The sequence below is a fragment of the Oreochromis aureus genome, linkage group 18, assembly GCF_013358895.1.
Source record: "Oreochromis aureus strain Israel breed Guangdong linkage group 18, ZZ_aureus, whole genome shotgun sequence".
Lineage (NCBI taxonomy): Eukaryota > Metazoa > Chordata > Actinopteri > Cichliformes > Cichlidae > Oreochromis > Oreochromis aureus.
In genome coordinates, this window is record NC_052959.1 from 36,996,330 (window position 1) to 37,018,343 (window position 22,014).

General features: G+C 42.3%; 1 long non-coding RNA gene and 1 gene segment (V, D, J or C); both read left to right on the top strand.

Annotated features, from left to right (window-relative positions):
* Positions 1-970: 970 nt before the first annotated feature.
* On the top strand, positions 971-2,266 carry LOC120434418. Its single transcript, XR_005609078.1, has 2 exons — positions 971-1,186; positions 1,488-2,266. It is a non-coding gene; the product is annotated as an uncharacterized LOC120434418 (long non-coding RNA).
* Positions 2,267-15,088: 12,822 nt separating this feature from the next.
* On the top strand, positions 15,089-16,635 carry LOC120434399. The segment is given in 2 exon segments: positions 15,089-15,205; positions 15,319-16,635. Coding segments are annotated over 2 exon segments (444 nt in total).
* Positions 16,636-22,014: the final 5,379 nt, after the last annotated feature.

Genomic DNA, 22,014 nt, shown 5'->3' on the forward strand with positions numbered 1-22,014 from the left:
GCCTCTGGACGCAATCGGTCTCTATACCGTCCGTTTTCTTTGGAGCTGCTTTTAAGCATGATTCTTGTCGTCGTCGTTCCAACACTGTGTCTCTTTTGATTCGTAGACCCCGAAAATGGCGCCGCGCTCCGCGGCGTGACGTCAACTCCAAAGCCCTATAAGAAGCTGAGTAACCCGTCACCATTTTGAGACTTGCTGTGACCCTCTGCAGGCAGGTCTCCCCATCATGATGGTTCTTATGTTCTTACAACGTAGCTTGCCATCACCAGTGTGTGAATGTGTGTGTGAATGGGTGAATGACTGGATATGTAAAGCGCTTTGGGGTCCTTAGGGACTAGTAAAGCGCTATATAAATACAGGCCATTTACCATTTACCATTATGCTCTTAAGTGTTGAATTGTATGGAAATAAAATATTGTTGATTGAGCATTTATACACCGAGTATTGTCCTTCCTTCAGCCCAAAGATTAAAAGAATTGGGAGATTTTAACAACGTCAACAAGCAGGAGATGACAGAGGACTAAAATACACGATGGAGTCATCAGGAAACGGGAGACAGAAGGGAAACACAGCTCGTACTAATTACCCAGACGAGACGGGGTAACAGAGGCTGAACACAGAGCAGGACAGTCAAAATAAAACAGGAAGCACACGACAGACACAGAGATAGACTAGACAATGAACAGAAGGAACACTGAGTACAGGAGTAAAAGTGTTAGTAAAAACAGTCATAAGAAATGTATTACAGGTGATAAATAGTCAATAAATAGATCATAATGGTTAAAATTCATTAAAAAACATCAGCAATGATATAATTCATGGTATAGGATTTCATTTGTGTTTAAAAACATGTTAAAAGGTTGAAAAACTTGCTAATTCATGGTATTTTTATATTAATTCAGGTAAAATGAGTAAAATATGTGTTCAGACTCTTATTGTGAAAGGGCACGCTGCAGCGTGACTCCTGTGACCAGCCACACCCAATCGGGTTGTTCCTTGTTTTTGATGCTGGAGAGGGAGAAATGCAGACAGTCCTGCGGATCTGCTGCCTAAGCGAGTGAAAAAAAATATTAAAAACAAGCCAGAAGTTTACATAAACTCATTTTTGTACTCTGGAGAATATATTTTTGTTTTTCCGACCTGTCCTTGCCTTCGTGATGTTGTGAACGTAACTGAACGGGACTTGGTGAGTTCAGAAATTGTGTTTTATTTCATGCAAGAAATGTTTTGTTGTATTATATTGCTCATTTCATGCAAATGGAAAGCCAAGGTAGCAGATTTATGCTGTTTTATGTTAAAAACGGTGGATTGGTGCTTAACCGACACAGGCTGCAGTTCAAAGGCCTTTGACGTTGTTTTCAGCGCCATATTGGCGTCACCTCATTTAGGACTAAATAAGCTGGAAAAAACTGACTTTTACTGTTATTTAAGGGCTACCCGTGTGTTATTTTCAAATGTTTATGCACATTGTTTTGTTGTTATGGAAGGCCATTAAGGTTTGGATCGGGAAATGCCGAGCTAGAATCGGAGTTTGATTCGCGAAGTAAGAAACAAGATGGCGAGCCACCCAGGGACCCGTTGAACTGTGCCGAGCAGGAAAAGGAAAAACGCCCCCTGCTGGACGTTGAACTCTTTCACTAAAAAACTGGTAGGATTAATCCATACACCTCTGCAAAAGAACAGTGGACTTTCAAAGCACTGGAAAACCATTCAGAGCAATTCCAGGATTAATAGTTAAAGGACACAGAGACAACTTTCTTTTGTTTGTTTGTTTGTTTGTTTAAGGGATTAATTCAACCTTTTGCTGAACTGTTTTCAGTTTTTACATTTTTTGGTTTTTGTAATTTATTTTTTGGTCAACCTTATATTTTAATGCTGTAATGGTGTTAATGGAAATGTAAATAATTTTGTTGGGTTAGAGCAAAATAAGAAATGGTTGGAATTTAAAGGTGAGTTAGACCAAGATTAAATTAAATCTTGGGCCTAAAGAACTAAACTTGATTTAAAATAACACAGTGTTAATTCAAATAGATTAAAGGGTAAACTTGAACTTAGAACTTGAAATAAATAAAGGTTGAAAATAACATCCTTTTAAAGCCAAAGGAAAGGTTTTGAGATAAATAGGCTAAATTAACAGAAATTATTGAACCAAAAAGGGAAAGAAAATATCTTGTTTTCCTAAATATGGTGTTGAATGTTTTATGTAATGTGTGTTAACTGTCTATTCTCTGTCTTTACAAAATAATAAACCGGCAATTTAAACTTATTTTCTGGTCTGGGGTCTTTATCACACGCTACACTCATTACTACTCTAGTAGTCGAACCTAACTGGTCCTAGTATACTGTAACGACTCCAGAAGTGTTACATGATGACAGAAAAACACATCTGAAAAATGTTTTAACCATAAAGTATCATCATTAAGTTTAAATCCACATCAGCTGATTCCTGTTAATCACCCTCAGTGTGACAAGTCAGCATCACACAGCTGCCCCAGTCTGCTTGCTGCAGACATGCTGCGCTATGGGAACAAGTTTCATGATTGCTGCTCATCTTCAGTCTCCTTCTGAGCTGAGCCAGTCTGTGATGTCAACAACAGCAGAAAAGGCTACCTTCAGCTGCTCAAAGTAGATGTCATTAGTAAAATCTGAATTAGTGAACATTATTTTAATCTTTTAGAAGTGTGATTAACTTCACTTTTTATTCACTTCAATTTGATGTTCAAACACACACCTTCCCTTTATCTAAACGTTTTATGTGCTCTCCAAGCTCAACATTTCATCTGTTCATTGTTTCTACCTTGAGAGAAAAGTGTGTATACATTTAGATGCAGAAGTATTTGGAGAATGACACAACACTTGTAGTTCTTCCTCTATAATTGCCCCCAGGGGCTCAAAATCTAACACATGAAGTCTTTACACACAGTCACCCATCAAAACCAGCACCTACAGCCAGATTTACTAAATGAGTCAAATAGTGAGTGAACACAGTCCCCAAACAGCGCTGACAGGGGTGGCTGGTTTTACAGGTGCTGTGTTGAAAACACAAGCGCCATCAGCTCATTTCAGTGCGACACGCCTCATCTGCACAAACTAAGAGATCATATTTAGCTCCAGGTCACTTACTAACAGCACAGGCACAGCTTGTTAACTCTAATCACAAATGCATATAAAGAAATTTAGGGCTGCAACGATTCATCAAGTATTTTGAATCATTTGATTATAAAAAAAAAATTCCACACAACTTCTTTGCTTCGTTTAATGCAGTGGTTCCCAAACTTTTTTAGCTGGGCCCCCCTTTGTTTTACAAGAAAAATCTCCCCCCCCCACCCAAATACAAGCAAATACAAGAAATCAACAATAAATTACAGGTAGTAATAAAATAAACTACTAACTCTTTTACGCTACGTCCACACCTACACGGGTATTTTTGAAAACGCAGCTGTTTCGTCTGCACGTAAACGGCGTTTTGAATAACCGAAAACTGAGATTATTTAAAACTCCTTTTTTGCGTTTACGTGTGGACGAGGATTACAGAGTTCGTCTCGCAATGTCAAAGGTATGTGCCTTTTTTCACGTCACGCTGTGCGCCACGTTATTGTTTACATGAGATGAATTGCAGAATGGCAGATAGAGACAAAATACTGTTAATCTGACTATCTTCAACTTTTACACGCTTACATACACACACGCAGTTACTGTCCCTGTATTTAGAAAGGCAGAGGCGTCACGGTGTGATTATTTTACATGTAGTTGTTTTTTTTCCTGTGTAATAATATTCACCATTGCTGTCAATACATTTTTCAAAAAATGTCTCTCTGTGCAAAATGGGTTTAAACACATAAACAGCTGTTGGATGCTGTTTGTCCGTGATTTGAACCGGGGGAACAAATTACGGCAGGATCAGCCTGATATTATTTGTATCCCACTGTAACTTTACTGCATAAAGAGCTAACATGTCCAGAATGTCAGGAGTAGTTAGTTATTACAAGAAGTGTTTGTGAACTAAAAATCAAGAATGTGGGATCCTGTTTGTCCGTGATTTGGAGAGCCCAGCGCTGCTCCCGACACAGGGAAAACTAAATCTGCAGGGGAGACCTACCTCGGCACTTGTGCAGGTGAAGCCAAAGGGAAGATGTCAAAGGAGTTTGCAAAGAAAAGCGTCTGGACTTCTTTGAGTTGCTTGAAGACGTTTCACCTCTCATCCGAGAAGCTTCTTCAGTTCTAAGGTCAAATGGCAGTATCCCCCCAAGGAGGGACAAAGGACCCCCTGGTGATCCTCTAATCACATGCGCCAAGGTGTGAAAGCGGGTGTGGGACCTAATCAGCCAGGATTTCGGGTGAGCTCATTGTGAAACCTGGCCCCACCCTATCATGTGATTTCCTGAGGTCAGATGGCCCAGGATGTGAGTGGGCGTTAAAGGCCTGGGGAGGGAACTCAAAACTGGATTATAGATGGCAGACAGTTGGTGTCGTAAACCACCGCCTCTGTTCAAAGATGGTCGCTCACAGTGGACATAGATGGCCTCTTTCACTCCTCTTTCAAACCATCTGTCCTCTCTGTCCAAAATGTGAACATTGGCATCCTCGAAAGAGTGACCTTTATCCTTAAGATGCAGATGAACTGCTGAGTCTTGTCCTGTGGAGGTGGCTCTTCTATGTTGTGCCATGCGCTTGTGAAGTGGCTGTTTGGTCTCTCCAATGTAGAGGTCTGGGCATTCCTCGCTGCACTGTACAGCATACACCACGTTGTTCAGTCTGTGTTTTGGAGTTTTGTCTTTCGGGTGAACCAGTTTGTGTCTGAGTGTGTTGCTGGGTCTGAAGTACACTGGGATGTCGTGCTTGGAGAAAACTCTCCTGAGTTTCTCTGATACACCGGCTACATAGGGGATGACAACGTTGTTAAGTCCTGTCTTTCTTATCCTCCCTCGCTGGTGTCTGATCTTCTTTTCTGTGCCTCTTTGCTGACTTTATGAACGCCCAGTTAGGATAACCACATGTTTTCAGTGCTTCCTTTACATGTGTGTGTTCCTTCTTTTCCCTTCAGGCTTAGAGGGAACATGTTCTGCCCGGTGGTGTAGGGTCCTAATTACTCCAAGTTTGTGTTCCAGAGGGTGATGGGAGTCAAAGAGGAGGTACTGGTCTGTGTGTGTGGGCTTCCGGTAAACTTCAATGTTGAGGTTGCCATTCTCTTCAATGTGCACCGCGCAGTCCAGGAAAGGCAAACAGTTATCCTTTGTGTCTTCCCTGGTGAACTTGATGTTTTTATCCACGGCGTTAATGTGCGCAGTGAAGGATTCCACTTCTTGTGTCTTGATTTTGACCCAGGTGTCGTCTACATATCTGTACCAGTGGCTGGGTACTCTTCCTTTGAAAGAGCCAAGAGCCTTTCTTTCCACTTCCTCCATGTAAAGGTTGGCTACAATAGGTGACACAGGGGAGCCCATGGCACAGCCATGTTTTTGTCTGTAGAAGCCTTCGTTGTATTTGAAGTATGTTGTGGTAAGGCAGAGGTCTAACAGTGTGCAGATCTGATCGGGTGTGAAGTTGGTCCTGTCTTCCAAGGAGCTGTCTTCTTGTAGTCGTTTTCTGACAGTCTCCACTGCCTCCGTGGTGGGTATGCAAGTGAAGAGGAGACTACATCAAAGGACACCATGGTTTCATCTGGGTCCAGGGTAAGTTTCTGGACCTTGTCGGTGAAGTCGGTGGAGTTCTTGATGTGGTGTGGGTGTTCCCACCAGAGGTGCAAGGATGGTAGCAAGGTGTTTCGCAATGTTATAAGTGGCTGAGTTTATGCTACTGACTATGGGTCTGAGTGGGACCCCTTCCTTGTGGATCTTAGGAAGTCCATAAATGCAGGGTATGGCATCCCCTGGATAAAGGCGGTGATATTTGAGGCGGTCAATGATTTTGTCCTTTTCAAGGTCTTGAAGGCAAGCTATAACTTTCTTTTGTAGCTGCTTGTGGGGTCTCGTTTTAAAGCTTAGTGGGTGTTGTTGTCACTGAGGAGAGTAGTGATCTTTGTGTGGTAATCGGTTGTGTTTAGGACCACGGTGCACCTTCCTTATCCACCTTCCCACTATATTACCAGCGGATAAGGGAAGGTGCACCGTGGTCCTAAGCACAACCGATTACCACACAAAGATCACTACTCTCCTCAGTGACAACAACACCTACGAAGCTTTAAAAGAAGTTCTTGCAAGCTTTGATTTTGACAAAACTTAACAATCTCAGTTTCTCCCTTTGCAACATCTGCAGTAGTAAGTGAAGATCCCTTAATACATGTTTTGAACTGCTGCATTTGACCTGCAACCTTTTCAGCTTTCCTATTGCTGCTTTCACAGTCGCTTGCTTGTGACATGAGAAGCTTCCGATGTGCACTTAACCTGCAAAGCAGCTGCTTGAACATAAGTATCCAGGAAACTGCCTTTTTTAGATGGTACCAGTCTGAATAGTGAGAGATCAGTTTGTTCACTGGATTTTCGTGTAATTTTGTAACATCCACACTCATCACCTCTTTGACTTCAACATCATTTTTTAGTGTTTCTTTAATGTCCGGTGGAATTGGCCAGTTTTTCCTATCTTTTGTCAAAAACTCTGGCCCAGCAATCCAGTTTGAACACTTCATGAATGTGTCTGTGTTCATCCCTCATGAAGCGTGGTCAGCAGGGTTTAATTCAGAGTTCACATACATCCACTGACTTGGTTTTGTGTTGTCTCTAATAAGTGACACTCTATTTGCTACAAATGTCTTAAATCTGGTGTTCTCACTGGAGATGTACTTTAAAACAGTGGTACTGTCAGACCAAAACACAGATTCTTCTTGTCCATTTTTACAGCAACTGCAGCTGCTGTCAACTCGAGACGTGGAATTGTTATCTGCTTCAGAGGAGACACTCTGGACTTGCCAATAATGAATGAGCGGTGAGTTTCTCTTTTCTGGTTTGTGATACAGAGGTAAGTAACGACTCCATAACCTCTCTCGCTGGCATCCGCGAAGTGGTGCAATTGTGTAGATATAACCACTCCAAATCCAGCAGGTTTCAAACACCTGTTGACGGTAAAGCCATGAAGCTCTGAATGCCAAACTTGTGACCTTTGAGCCAGTTCAGCTGGGATTTCCTCATCCCATGAGATCTTCCTACCACATAGCTCTCGCAGGATGATTTTTGCTGGCAGAATGACAGGAGACAAAAAGCCCAGTGGGTCATATATTGTACTTACAAATGAGAGGATGCCTCGCCTAGTCTTTGGCATAGGTTTTTCATTTATCCTGATCTTGAATACATCTGTCTCTGTGCACCAGTTCACTCCTAGGACTCTTTCATCTGGTAGTGCATCATGTCTCAAATCCAAATCTTTAATCTCTTTTGCTCTTTCCTTTTCAGGAATGGAAGCAAGGACAACTCTGCTGTTGCTCATCCACTTTGTTAAGTGAAATCCTCCACTCTCACAATGCAGTCAGGTCCCTGACCATAGTACATGCCTCTGTTTCATCTGAAACTGACAGAAGACAATCATCTACATAAAAGTTGTTCAGAACAGTGTTAACTGCTGCTAGTGGCATTTTTTTCTTTAGCATCTTCTGCTGCTTTTTTCAGTGCATAGTTTGCACAGCTTGGGGAGGATGTTGCCCCAAACAAGTGCACCATCATTTTGTATTCTTGCAGAGGTTCATTCAAGTTCCCATTTGGCCACCAGAGAAAACGCAAAAGATCACTGTCCTCTGGAGGTACTCGCACCTGGTGATACATAGCTTCTATGTCTGACATCAAGGCAATGTGATCCCACCTAAACCTTGTTAGTACTCCAATCAGTGTGTTCGTTAGGTCTGGCCCTTGCAAGAGTTCTTCGTTCAGTGATTTTCCTTGAAAGGATGCTGCACAGTCAAAATCCACACGGAGTTTTCTTTTCTGGGGGTGGTACACCCCATGGTGTGGTATGTACCAAACTCTCTCAATTTCAGTCTTTGTGTTTGGTACCTGAACTGCATAGCCTTTATTCAGCAAGTCAGACATGAAGCTCTGATACTCCTTGTGAAACTCTGTGTTTCTGATTAATTTTCTTTTCAGATTCTCTGCCCTTTGCATTACTGCACTGCGGTTGTTTGGCATTTTGACAGCTTTGTTTCTCAAAGGAAGACCTATGCTATAATGACCATTAATCCTTTCAACTGTGCCACTGACAGAATCCATAAACATGATGTCTTCTCGTGACATTTCCTGTTTTTCCTCAGAAGCTTTCTCTGGAAAATCATAGTTGAGCTGTTGCATCAAAAGATTCTCAACATTAGTGACAGAGATGCGATTTACTGAAACACTCAGCTCTCTGTCAGAAGGAGTAGAGCAAGAATCTCACTTGAGAGGGCCATTGATAACCCAACCCAGGACTGTTCGAACAGCATATGGACCGTTATCTTTACTATGAATAATCTCCCATGGTTCCATAGCCTTGTGCACATCACATCCTATCAAAAGTCCAATGTCTGCATCTGAATGTGGGAACTTGATTTGCCGAAGATGTGGCCACCTTTTTAAATCATCCTGTGTAGGGATGTTCTCTCTAGACACTGGAATGTCTGCATCAGTGTAAATGTCAGGAAGATCTATATAGGTGTTCTCATTTAAACCACACACTTCTAATCCTGACAGGTGGTAACTTGTCACCAACTTTTCCTGTCCCATTGTGCGAAGCATGAATTTTGTCTTCTTACCTCCTACACCAAGTTGTCTCATCAGCTTTTCTGAACAGAATGTGGCTTGGCTCCCATTGTCCATGAATGCATAAGTCTCAATTAACTTATTGCCTTTCTTTAACTTAACCCACACAGGAACGATCGATAACACATGAATGTCCTTTCTGGCCCCTGTGGCTCCACAAAGTCTGCCTGAAATGTGTGTTTCATCACTTGTCGTGGGAATGTCAGAGACGTTTCTTTGGATGCAATCATCTGCCTTACTGTCCTCCTCCCTTGTCCGATGAAGCATACTTGGATGTCTCTTAGAGCAGTACTCACACAATGATCTTTTCTTACAGTCCTTACTCAGATGACCTTGTGTCAGACATGCAAAGCACAGACCCTTTGCTTTGAGGAACTCTAGTCTTTCTTTGTAAGGCTGGTTTCTGACCTTTTGACATTCTGCCAGTGTATGCAGTTTTTCACAGTGTATGCATGGTTTCTGGGAGGCACTGCTAGTGTGACAAGAAGCACTTTTACCAATTTCAGGTGGCCTTTTATTTGCAGTTTGTGTTACGCTTGTAGCAAATGTGCTTCCCCTTTGCCTGGATGATCTGTTCATTCTCACATTTGCAGATGACTTTGCTTTATCTTCAGCATCCTTAATGTCACCAAACAAAGGATCTGCAGCTATTTTTGCTTGTCTGTTTATGAATCTGACCAGGTCTGAGAACTTTGCTCTCCTTCCACTTGTTTCTTGAATGTCAAAAGCAGAGACTCTCCACATTTCTCTCATTTTGCATGGCAGTTTAGAGACAATAACTCTGAGGTTCGTGGGGATCTCCATCTCTTGCAGTTGACTGATGTCTTGCATTGCATTGTTACAACTGGTGAGAAACAGTGAATAGCTATGAAGAGCCTTTGCATCATCTGTTTTGATTTGTGGCCAACCAAATGCTCTTTTCATGTAGGCAGTTGCAATTCTCAGTTCATTACCATAATGACAAAACAGCAACTTCCTTGCCTCACTGTAGCCTTGTTGAGGACTCATGTGCTGACAACTCCTTACCAAATCTCTGGGTTCATTTCTGGTGAACTGTTCAAGGTAATATAACCTGTCACTGTCACTGTCAGTTTTATCATGAATTGTATGGTCAAAGGCTCTTATAAACGGTATGAACTCAAGTGGATCACCACTAAAGATGGGAATGTCTCTTTGAGGCAAATGTGACAGTCTATGTTGTTTGACTAACATCTCAGTGATATCATTTTGTTTCAACATGACTTCACATAGATTCATTGGATAACACTGGCATCAGTTTGGTGTAAGTCATCTTCTTGTTTTACACTGTCACCATTTACCTTTGACTGCCCATCATGTTCACTGCGCACCTTTGGCTCTTGGAAGCTGAACTGTTTAACAGCTGATTCACACTGTTCCACATCATTTTACAGCTCTTATATTCACAGTCCTCTAACACTTTTATTTTGGCTGTAAAGCAGCAATAGCTGTCTCGATCTCAAGCTGTTCTCTTCTTGCCTTTAACTTACATTCTTCAATGTCCAAGGATTGTCTCTGTTTCAAGGATGCGGCTCGTGCGAGCAGAGCAGCGCCGCTCTCTGCTTCCTCTTTCTGCCGTACAGATGATACTGAAAGAAGCTCTGGACGACCTCGATGAGCGACTACTGACTGAGCTTCTTCCAACGCTGGTACCTGATTTCTTTGCAGATGGTCTAGCAGTCACTGACACGCTGTCATCTGGGCTCACGTCATCTTGATGCTGAGGTCTTGTTACCATGATCCATTTCTCAACTTCAGTCATCAACGCACTGAACTGCTCCTTTTTGGATTGAACCAGAGCATCTGGTCCACATTCCTTTCATCTTCTGGCAACAGTGACAGTACATCATCATTTGCCTGTAAGAATTCTTCATATAGCTTTGAAAAGTTACTTAAATGTTCATCAACAATGTCAAGGCTTTCATTCTCTTTCATCAGTCCGCTAATTTTATTCATTTTGCAGTTAATTGTGACAGCTTGGACCTTCTTGCGTTTATGTGCCTGCCGAGCTGTTCTTCCAAACCTCTTTTGGTGTACTTTTTGTGCCTCTTGTGGCCAGTCCCGCTACTGCAGCTCTGTGCCCTGGGCCTGGAACCTTCGCGGCTCTTTATCTGCCATCTCTGCTCCTTTTACACAACTTCTTATTATTCAACAAGTGTTCATGAAACAAATGGTCTATGAAACAAAGCTGAGGCTTTCGTAGTGAATGTCATCTTCTTAAGACCAAAAACACTGTCACTGACTTATTTGTAAGAAGTTGAATATTGCAATTGTTCAATTTTAGCACGACTTGTAGCTTGGCAGCATATCATAGTCCAAAACTTTATCCATGGAAGCTTATTTCTTCTCCTCTTAGATTCTTCATACATACAGCTCTGTACACTTAACTGACAAAACTTTGTACGATCTCATAGCGATGCTGTTTTCTCGCTCGGGAGCATGATGGTTTTACTTAATGTAGCGGCTATCTTGTTTCTTCTTGGAGTTCTCTATTTTCTTATATCTAAAATAAGAGTCTGGATGGACAAGAGGCTGTTTTACTGCGTCGGTTTGTGCAACAACGACGGTAAAACCATCGTGTCGCTCCGCCATTAAACATTTATTTCTCACAAACCTTTCACAACAAAAGCACCATATCCTTTTCAAGCTTTTCAAAATAAAACATGTAATAACTATAAATGGCGCTAACACTTACCATCTCCTCCTACACTGTCTGTTTGGGGATCTGTGCTTGTCCATCCCAGCGCTCATGAGACTGCTCTGCATTTTCCTCCACTGCAGTATGAGGCTGGTGAATACTTGGTGCGAACCTGTTGATGAGATCTTGTGCCACTGCTACAACACTGGCCTCTAACTCCTAAAGAGACATGGGTGTGATCAAATTTAGCAAATATTAACTGCAGTAGGGCTGCCACAAATGATTATTCTGATAGTCGACTACTCACCGATTATTTTTGCAACTAGTCGACTAATCAGATCATGCATCCATTGGACGTAAAACGTACAGCTTATTGCACCAGCAGCATCTGCTCTTATATAACTATCATTAGCTTACAGCTTTAAGTGTTTAAGGTATGTGCTAACTAAAAATAAAGACAAGATGATAGTTTATTAAACTTTTAATGAAATTTGCAGATTGTCTCAGTGGAGTTTAATAAACTCAGCCGTCTGCTCCTTCCTATCTACAGTATAACAGGACACTGGAGTAAACTCTCGATCATGTGACACTTCTGTTTAATCAGTTTTCTGTTTGACGTTTATTCAGCTGTGTAAAACTATAACTTTAATCTCAGCCAAACCAATTTACTCAGGAACAAATAAAACACTGAAAAAAGCCAAACAATAACATTTTAAGTTATTTAAGTGACTTATATATCATGTTTAACCTGAGTAGCGAAAGACGGCGGTGGGTTTGAAACCAATTTCCCGGGAGTCCGGTGTTTTATGCCGGCTCTGGTGAGCCTTGAACCCCAGCTAGCTCTCGAGCTGGTGGGTAACAGACGTCTCCAAAAACGTCGGAGCACTTTTACAAATATGTGGTGTCTTGATAAACCGAGCAGGTATTTGAAGTTTACACAGCTACATTCTCGCCTGAAAATATGTTAAAAGTTTATTTTGTGACCCAGAAAGAGGAATAAGAGTAATATTAAAGCTAAGTAGCGGCCGCCATTGTTGGAAACTGGAATTGGCAGGGCCGCGCTAGGAATTCTGGCATATGGTGGGCCACGAAGGACACACCTGACCCATCCTTCAAATCTGGGGAAAAGGAGGATGCATTTGGAAAGCCTTGGTCGCGTCACTGTAACGTAATCGTCCTACAAATGCGGCCCATAAATTTGGACAAAGCTACGATACCAGAGACTGCTTCTTCTTCTTCTGGGTTTAACGGTAGTTGGCATCCTTGTACGTGCAGTGCTGCAACCTTCTGTTTCAGTCAGTGATTACACTCTTAAATCCTACTATTTATTCCTGCGTCTTTCTAGATCTTACAAAGCTTCAAACGACGCGTCGACTATTAAATTTGTTGTTTTGATAGTCGACGTAATCGTGACTAGTCGACCACATTTTCAAACATTCCTTCTCATCAATTACCCTACGCAAATCAGCGGTTTTAACTTTCCCTTTCTTTAACAATTTCGCTTCCTCCTCCTGCAACTGTTCCTCTACTTTTTTTAACTGGTTAACACTCAGCGATCCCTTTCCAGGAAACCCGTTTTCTTTCTGCCACTTAACAACATATTTCATACACCCAATTCCCCATTTCTTAATCATTCAGTCAAATATTGAGTTTTGTCTCTGGCCACCCGGTGGAACGTCTGCCGTTCTACTCGATCTAGATCCCATTTTACTACATGAGGCGTCCCCCGTGAGGTTCCTTGCCTTCTACGGACCAAGGAATGAACACCGCCACTCCGTGCACTATAGTACGCAGAAATGGACTCTGACAGTGTACCCGAACCGCTGTCCCTGTGACGTACTTGGACCGAACACAGGTCTGGGCCGGCTTCTCCCCAACAGCGCGCTCGAGCCAATGTCCTTGTGATGAACCGTACCCAACACAAGCCTGGGGCCTCAAACCACCAGGATTTTCTTCTCAGAGACTTGAACTCCTGGGTCGGCAGGCATCCCCCCCTTCGGCCAGACAAAAAACTCTCGTATAGTAGATACAGCTCACCATTCTGCAGGAGTTTCCCCTTGATTCGTCAAGATGATCTCAGTGGTCGCTGAAACACGGGCTCCGTGACTCTGCCTTTCTCTTTGCCTTAAACAGCTGGCAGGACCGAAGCGTTTTGCTACCTCGGCGTGACCAGCCGTCCCGGAGCCGTCCTTCAGCGAGAACACTGGATCATCCTGTTCGTGACGCCACTTAACTGTCGCGGAAATTTATTAACAAAGCCTGCAGACACGATGAGCAGTTAAGACTCAACACTTTATTTCCCATGCATGAGGAGAGACGTCAGTGAGGGGGCACTGAGAGTTGTCTCTGACAATGAGCAGTTCAGGTCCCTTTTAAACACAGTCACGGAACAAAAGGCTTTTACAGTTGCAGTTCACACCTTGGCTCTAAACAGAAATCACCTGAAATCACCTATCACCTGTGAGAATCTCCCCCACTCTGGGGTCAAACTTTCCTGTGTGAGCTTCCATTTCCTGGGAGGCACTCACCAGGTTCCCACCATCTGTTTCCCAATGTGAATGAGGTGTGAACCAGACACACTAAAACTAAGTAACATCAAAGCATTTCTTCAAGACAATACATTAAAGAGAAATCCCACTACAAGCCCCGCCCCTCAAGCGTGCCCCTTTTTTTCAGTTTCGTTTTAAGGTGGCATCGTTTTAACCCCATAGGTGGCCTAATTAATTTCTTAAGCACAGTATCAAATTTTTAAACTGAGAAATTATACCTTATTATGATAGATATAAAGTAATTATGAGTTTGATGGCAGCACTGTGCAGCATTCCCTCTTCCTTTAACAACAGTCAGTAAAAGCCTGGGAACTGAGGAGAGCAGCTGCTGGAATTGTGGGAGAGGAATGTTGTCTCACTGTTTTCCTCTTTGCCTCGGTCCATTTTAAAGGACCTTTGGTCCAGAGGAGCCGGCGCTGTTTCTCCATCGTGGTCACATGTGGCTTCTTCTCTGCGTGATGGAGCTGTAACCTGCACGTTTGGACGGCACACTGAGCTGCTCTCAGACGCTGGTTTCTGGAAGTGTTCCTGAGCCGTGCACTCATTTATCACAGAGTCATGTTCTTAGTGCAGCGCTGCCTGAGGGCTGGAGACCATGGGCCTCTAATATTGATGTTCAACATCTTCCCTCCACAGAGATTTCTCCAGATCCTCTGAGCGTTTGATGGTATTATGTACTGTCGGTGTTGAGATGTTGTGTCCCACCTTTTCTGAGATGTGTTCCTGCCATCAAATTCAAAATCTGCCCACATGTTTACTGACACAACAAAATGTGTCCATTGAAGCTTTTTTTCTATATTCTGTTGTCAATAAAATGTGAGATTATGAGCTTTGCCAATCACTGCTTTCTGCTTTTATTCACAGATCATACAAACACTTTTGGAGCTGAGTTTGTGAGAGAAAAAGTGAACCAGAAAAAAAGCACAGCTGCTGACATTATCAGGAAGTTTCAGGCTCATTGGACTGCTCTGATTGGTGGAAAAACAATCAAGCAAAGCTTCAAAAGGCATCAAAACTAGTGTGCAGTATGAAGTCCAACAGAGTCTCATCACACCATGCGTCACTTTATATGAGGACCAGGAGGTGTGGTTTTGGTGTTTGTAACATGCAGAGATATGAGAGGAGGAAGAGGCTGAAGGAGGAGCAACACTGTCACAGAGCAGAAAAGGACTCCCACTGTCAGATACATTCAATATCTAAAGCATACAGAACAGATAGTGTGTGGAAGATGCTGTCACTGCATTACTGGCTCATGTTTCCTTTGTTTCTGATCACACTAACAGGTCGGTTAAAGCAGGAAGAAGAAATGTCTTTAAAGGATCTGTTTGCTAGAAATCACTGGAACAGGCGCTCACAGTTTAACATCGTCTTTAACAACATTTATCTCTTCCTTTAGGTGTCAGCTGTGATCAGCTCACTGCAGTCAAGGATGAAGAGTCCACTTTACAAGGAAACACTCTCACTCTGTCCTACACATTATCCAGAGATATTAGAATAGATGATAATTTCTTCTGGTATCGACAATATCCAGGAAAACCACCAGAGTTCCTGATCTACATATCAGGGACGAACAATTCAAGACCGTCAGAGTTTCTAAAATCAGCTGCAAGATTCTCCACAAAACTGTCTGGAAAAAACCATCTGGACCTTCAGATCTCCTCTGCTGCAGTGACAGACTCTGCTGTGTACTACTGTGCTCTGCAGCCCACAGTGACAGGAAACACCAAAACTCTGTACAAAAACCTTTGGAGCAAAGACAACAGAATACTCCACAACATCCACTAGAGGGAGCCACACACTGTTAAACCACTGTAGCTATAATTCACTTCTTAAAGGAGAGGTTGTTCATATAAATGAATCATCCACCATCGTTGTCCTCGCTCTTCACTGCAGTTTCTAAAAAACTTCCTCAAAATGATCAGATGTGCAGATCACAGCCTGATGTTAGCAGACCTGTTAGTGACACTTTAAATATCAAAGCAGGACGTTTAATCTTCATCCATCATTTTTTGCTTCCCAGATATTTTATTCCCACAGATGTTTCATGAATATAAGAAGATCGGCTTGTTAGAGCCCAAATGTGGTAAAAAATACATAATGCAGTGGTATGGTTTCTTCCTTATATATGTTCAACCCATAGCAGAGATGATCACTGTCACCTTGGTCTGTCCTGCGTCTGAGCAGTTTTTAGTTCATTTAGAAAACAAGATTTGTGAAATGATTATTTCCTGATGATCGTTTGTAAATCTGAAACAGTTTCTCTAAAAACAAACAGAAACCAAGCTGCTTTCCTTTGATGTGTTTTGACTTGTTTTCAAGATTTGAAATCAGACATAAACAAATAAATCATACGTCTGTAGGTGAATATGAATATTCTAAGATGGTGATTTCTGGATGTGTTCCTGAGCTCATACTCTGATTTTAATGCTGTCTGAAGATCACAGACGTTCAAATAAATTTCTCCAGATTCTCTGAATCATTTGATGATATCATCTTCTGTAGATGATGAGATATTCACAGAGAGGAACATTAATCACTTTGTAGATGCTCTTTTCAGCTGATTGGTGAACCTCAGAGAAACTCTAAGATTCTTTTTATACTCGATCATGTGACTGACCAGCTGACAGTTAGCCTCATTAGCTGCTGCATGTTCCTGTCAGCTGTTTGTTTTTAGCACCACTTACTTTGTTGAGCTGTCCTGTTGGGATGTTGTGTTTCCATCAAATTCACAATGAGCTCATATTTTTCTTAAAATTTTTCATTTTCTTATTTTAAACTTTGATATGTTTTCTATCTTCTGTTGTGACTAAAACATAATCATTGTATTCTCCTTTATTCACAGTCATTATTTGAATGGAGCTCAAACAGATGCAGTTCACAGATGTAACAGAGCACAGTGTTCGCTGGGTGACAGACTGCTAACCTGTCACAGAGCAACTTCTCCATCCAACCTGTGACTGACGTTCTGCTTCTTCACTTTCAGATCGTCTCTTGGTTGAGAAAAAATAAAACACTATTTTTTTAATGTCAGCTGAGTTTGGTGTTGAGAATCTCACACATGTATTTTTCTTCATAGTTATGTAGGATGCCTGAAATATGAACCTCAGTGAAGAGTTCATGGGTCACAAGCTTTAGATCAAAGTGGGAGCACATGTTATGTTTGGCTATTGATGGTTTCAGAAGAATAATCATCAGTTATGTCACCATGGCAACAAAGAAGGACATCATTATTTACGAGGAAGTATATGTGCAAAATACCCCGAGTTATGTTCGTAGTATTCACTTCTTTTCCAGCCTCTTTTTACTATCATTGTAGTTTTAGATGAATACATTTATCACTTGTTCCTGAAGGGACGGTTCCATTAGTCTGTGTTTATCCTCAGACCTGCTGTGCTTTGCTCTGCACTGTTGTATCTCTACTCATCCAGGACAAGTTTAGAAGACACACAATCAGAGGAAGCTCTACAACCCAAAGGTAACATTAATGTGGGGCTAAAACTGTGTTTTTAAACTTTTACTCCACTGAGGTGTATTTCAGATGAAAAGTCTAAGGAGCCTGGAAAGAAAAGAAAAAGAAAAGAAGACGTTTCACCTCCAACAAAATTCTTCAGTTCTAGGGTCAAATGGTGGAGAGTCCCAGATTTAAACCCTGTGGGAGAGGGACAATGGACCCCCTAATGATCCTCTACCTGATCACACGAGCCAAGATGTGAAGACGGTTGTAGGTCACAATCAGCCAGGGTTTCAGGTGAAACCTGGCCGACCCTATCATGTGATTTCATGAGGTCAGATGGCCCAGGATGTGAGATCTCAGAACTGGGTTATAGATGACAGACAGTTGGTGTGGTAAGCCCCGCCCTCTGTTCAAAGATGGTCGTTCACAGTGGACATAGATGTATTTCAGATGAGAACAAGCAGAGTGACAGAGTTTAAAATGCTCCCCGAACCGAGTGACAGACACACTGTGGTCAAGAGAGTACTCGAGTACAGCTGTGGACCTGAACAACACATGCAGGTACTGTGCTGAGGTGCTGGCTGGGATTGGTGTCGTATATGTTGTAGAGGCATGGCATGCACACAGGATCCAGGTGTGACTCATTCATCTTACGTTGCTTTTACAAACATGTCGTGTGAACTGTGTCTGTGGGAGATTTCACTTTGAACTGTTTTCATTGTGACTGTCTGAAATATCAAAGAGGGCAGTTTCAGTTTGTAACATATCCTATGACTTTATTTGGAGTCTTTCCTTTGCTGCGTGCAGATTGCTTTTCAATTCTGAGTATTTCCATCTTTAATGTATTCAGTTCTCAGTTTGCTTGTTGTCAATTGTAACAGTCACAATGGTGTGGTGTCTCTTTAAGACAACCCAAGTCGAGGGTTAATGTTGTCATCGCTATGCGTCACTGCCCTCTCTGTGATTGTGCGGACATGTGCTTGCACGCTAGTGCATGAGGAGGGACGGATTTTATGTTTTACCTCTCCAGACACCTTTGTTTGCAACGTTATGGGTTGTACGAACACTCTGCGCTATGTTTGTTAAGCTGCAGCCGTTCAACCGGGCTTATATGGTGACGAAGAGAAGGTATATTAAAGAACACGCTGTGGAATTCCCAATGCCAGTGTGAGTGTGTATTCTTTTGACTATCCTGCTAAGTGTTTTGCCGCCTCCTCTCAACCACTAAACACAACCCGACGTTACACAGTGTACCAAAATGTATTTTGTGGGCCGTGTAATGGTGCTGCTAGGTTTCATATCCATATCACCAGAAGCCGTGTGTGACCTGAAAATTTTTGAATTCAAAAGTTATTACAGAGAAAACTGTAAGACAAATTTCACTTACATTCTCGGATCTCTGAGCATGAAATGAGCTCAAATTCTCTTTTATGAAAACATAACTAACTCAGCTTTTGTCTCAAACTTGTGAACAATGTAAAAGTTCACCTGCTTTTGAACTCCTCACTGTTGCTTTTAAGAATACTAAGTATTCCCAACAAAGAGAGTCACAGGCCGTTTCAGCATCGAGGCTGAAAGCTGTCCATTGTTCAGAGGAGTTTTGTGATCAGTGAGATGGAGAGCCTTCCTAACATTACCCAGTGTTTGTCTGCTTTATACAAAGCCTGTTTGTGTCTTTGAGGTCTGGGATTAGATTTTCCAGTCATCTTGCTGGTATTGATGCAAACAGTCTATAATCTATGTTTTGAACTGATATTGGTCGATAACAGCTGCACTGACTCTTCTCTTTCCCAGCTTAGAGATCACTGATACTGCTGCCTGTCTCCAGGGCACAGGGCCTCCCCACCCTGAAGGACATGGTTAAAGCATTCTTTTAGTGCTGGTGTTGTCAGTTTCCTGGAAAGGTTGTTCATTTCAGATGGATAACCATTTGCTCCTGCCATTTTCCTGTTTTCTTTTTTCATTTAGATATAACATTATTAATTTCTTTCTCTGTTAGTTTGAAGTTTATTATATAACTCAGTTTTTTTCTGGGATGCTGTCAATGTCCTGCTCCTACAGTAAATCCTTATTTTCAGTCTGCTGTTTGTTTCATATCTAAGTGAATGGCTTTAATTTCTGTAATTAGCTTGTTCGATGTGGCCACTCCCCTTTTCTTCTAATTCTTGTCCACAGTCTCGTTACCTCCCGCATTGACTGTTGCATGTCTCCCCCAAAAATCCCTCCATCAGCTTCAACTGGTTCAAAACTCAGCTGCCTGTTTTATTACCAGAACCCGTCCTACAGCACATCACCCCTGTCCTTCAGGAACCTCACTGGCTCCCTGTGAAACTCTGAACAGTGTTCACACTTCTTCTCAAGACCCTTCATAGCCTTGTTCCTCCTCACCTTTCTCACCTGTTAGGCCCTACCTCTTCTGCCCGCTCACTTCAATCTTCTTCTTCTGTCCAGCTTGCTGTGCCTTCTTTCAGCACCATGGGAAGCAGAGCTTTCAGCTGCTCTGCCTCCAGGCTGTGGAAATCTCTGCCCCAGTTTAATCTGTTCAAGTCTGCATATTCACTGTAAACTTAATGTTTGTCTATTTTATCTTGTTTTTTATTTTTCTTCTATTGTTAAATAGTAGAAAAATGTTCTAGTCCCTAAGGACCCCAAAGCGCTTTACACGTTCAGTCATCCACACACTGGTGATGGCAGCTACATTGTAGCCACAGCCACCCTGGGGCGCACTGACAGAGGCGAGGCTGCGGACACTGGTGCCACCGGGCCCTCTGACCACCACCAGTAAGCAACAGGTGAAGTGTCTTGCCCAAGGACACAACGACTGAGACTGTCGGAGGCGGGGCTCGAACCGGCAACCTTCCGATTACAAGGCGAACTCCCAACTCTTGATGTGATACAGTGAATAGCATCGTCTCTCCTCCATGTCCATGTACACCAGTCTTTTCAGATGTGGACTGCAATGACTTTTTAGGTGTCGCCAGTGTCCGGCAGCCTCGCCTCTGTCAGTGCGCCCCAGGGTGGCTGTGGATCCAATGCAGCTGCCATCACCAGTGTGTGAATGTGTGTGTGAATGGGTGGATGACTGGATGGGGTCCTTAGGGACTAGTAAAGCGCTACACAAATACAGGCCATTTACCATTTTTACAAGATAAGATCAGTTCCTAAGAGGAAATCTGTCTCTCTTAGATCGCCCCTTCAACCATGATCTCCCACACCCCATAATTAGGAATCTTTTCACCCAGTTTCTTTAAAAGATCAGAAATACTAACTCAAATGAAACCCACAACGACTTCAGCTGATCTGAAGTCAAGTCAGGTGACTTTATGGTAAATGGCCTGTAATAATAAAGAACAGAGTTTGATTCCTCAGTGTGAAACTTTGTGATGTGAATATTGTGACTCTGAGGGAGCTTACATGGTTCTTATCTAATGGATGACTTCATCTACTGAAAATGGAAAGTATCAGGTCAGAATGTTTTTATGACTTATCATCATTTATGAAGAAAATTAAAGGAGGATTCATCAGATGTGAGTAATTAACATCCATCAGGTTAATCAGTAGTTTAAAGCCTCACTTTAGCCTCTACAAGATATTTATGCAGAAGTTCAACCAAACAGAAGACATCAGGTCCTGAGGTCACAGACTCAGACTATCACATTATCAGAGAGAAGCTCGAGTGTCTGTGACCTCTGCAGACCTGAACCTATGAAGAAAGACCTACTCTAAGAATATCAAAAGAAACCAGCTTCAAAACCAACAACCAGCCTCCTCTACATGGACCACTGACTTCATGATATTTTCTTTGGTTTGTAATATTTTGCCTGTAAAACAATGAAAGACCACCTTAAATAACTTTGGTTATAAAAGAATCCCAAAGTGTGTTAACCACAGGAGGAGGAGTGACTGAGAGCAGAGAGGAGGAGCAGAGATTCAGGGAGGAGCTGAGCTGTTACTGAACTATAGAAGAGAAAAAACCTCCACATTCAACAGAGTTCAACACAAAACAAACTTTATGTTCCTCAACATGCTGTCATTACATCACTGTGTGTTTCCTCTGATTCTTCTCACTCTCACAGGTATGCTCACCTACACAGGAAACTGTGTTCAATGAAATCTTTATATGAATGTCGAATTATCCACTGAAACTATTCAACATTTCTTCCTTCAGGTGTCACATGTGAAGACCTCAGTCCAGTCAAAGATGAAGAGTCCAGTGTAGAAGGCAGCACAGTTACTCTGTCCTACAAATACACCACAGCTGCTAATTATTTCTTCTGGTATCGACAACATCCAGGAAAAGCACCAGAGCTCCTGATCTCACACTCACCTTCAGGAGCAGTAGGAGTAGAAAAAGTTCCTGGACTGAAGATTCAAGTGGAGGGAAAAGAAATCAAGATGAGCATCTCCTCTGCTGCAGTGACAGACTCTGCTGTGTACTACTGTGCTCTGCAGCCCACAGTGACAGGAAACACCAAAACTCTGTACAAAAACCTTTGGAGCAAAGACAACAGAATACTCCACAACATCCACTAGAGGGAGCCACACACTGTTAAACCTCTGATTCTTGTGTCATTGGACTGATGACAAAGACAACAGAGAAATGAAGCAGTAAAGATCAGAGACAGAGACAGAGCTGCT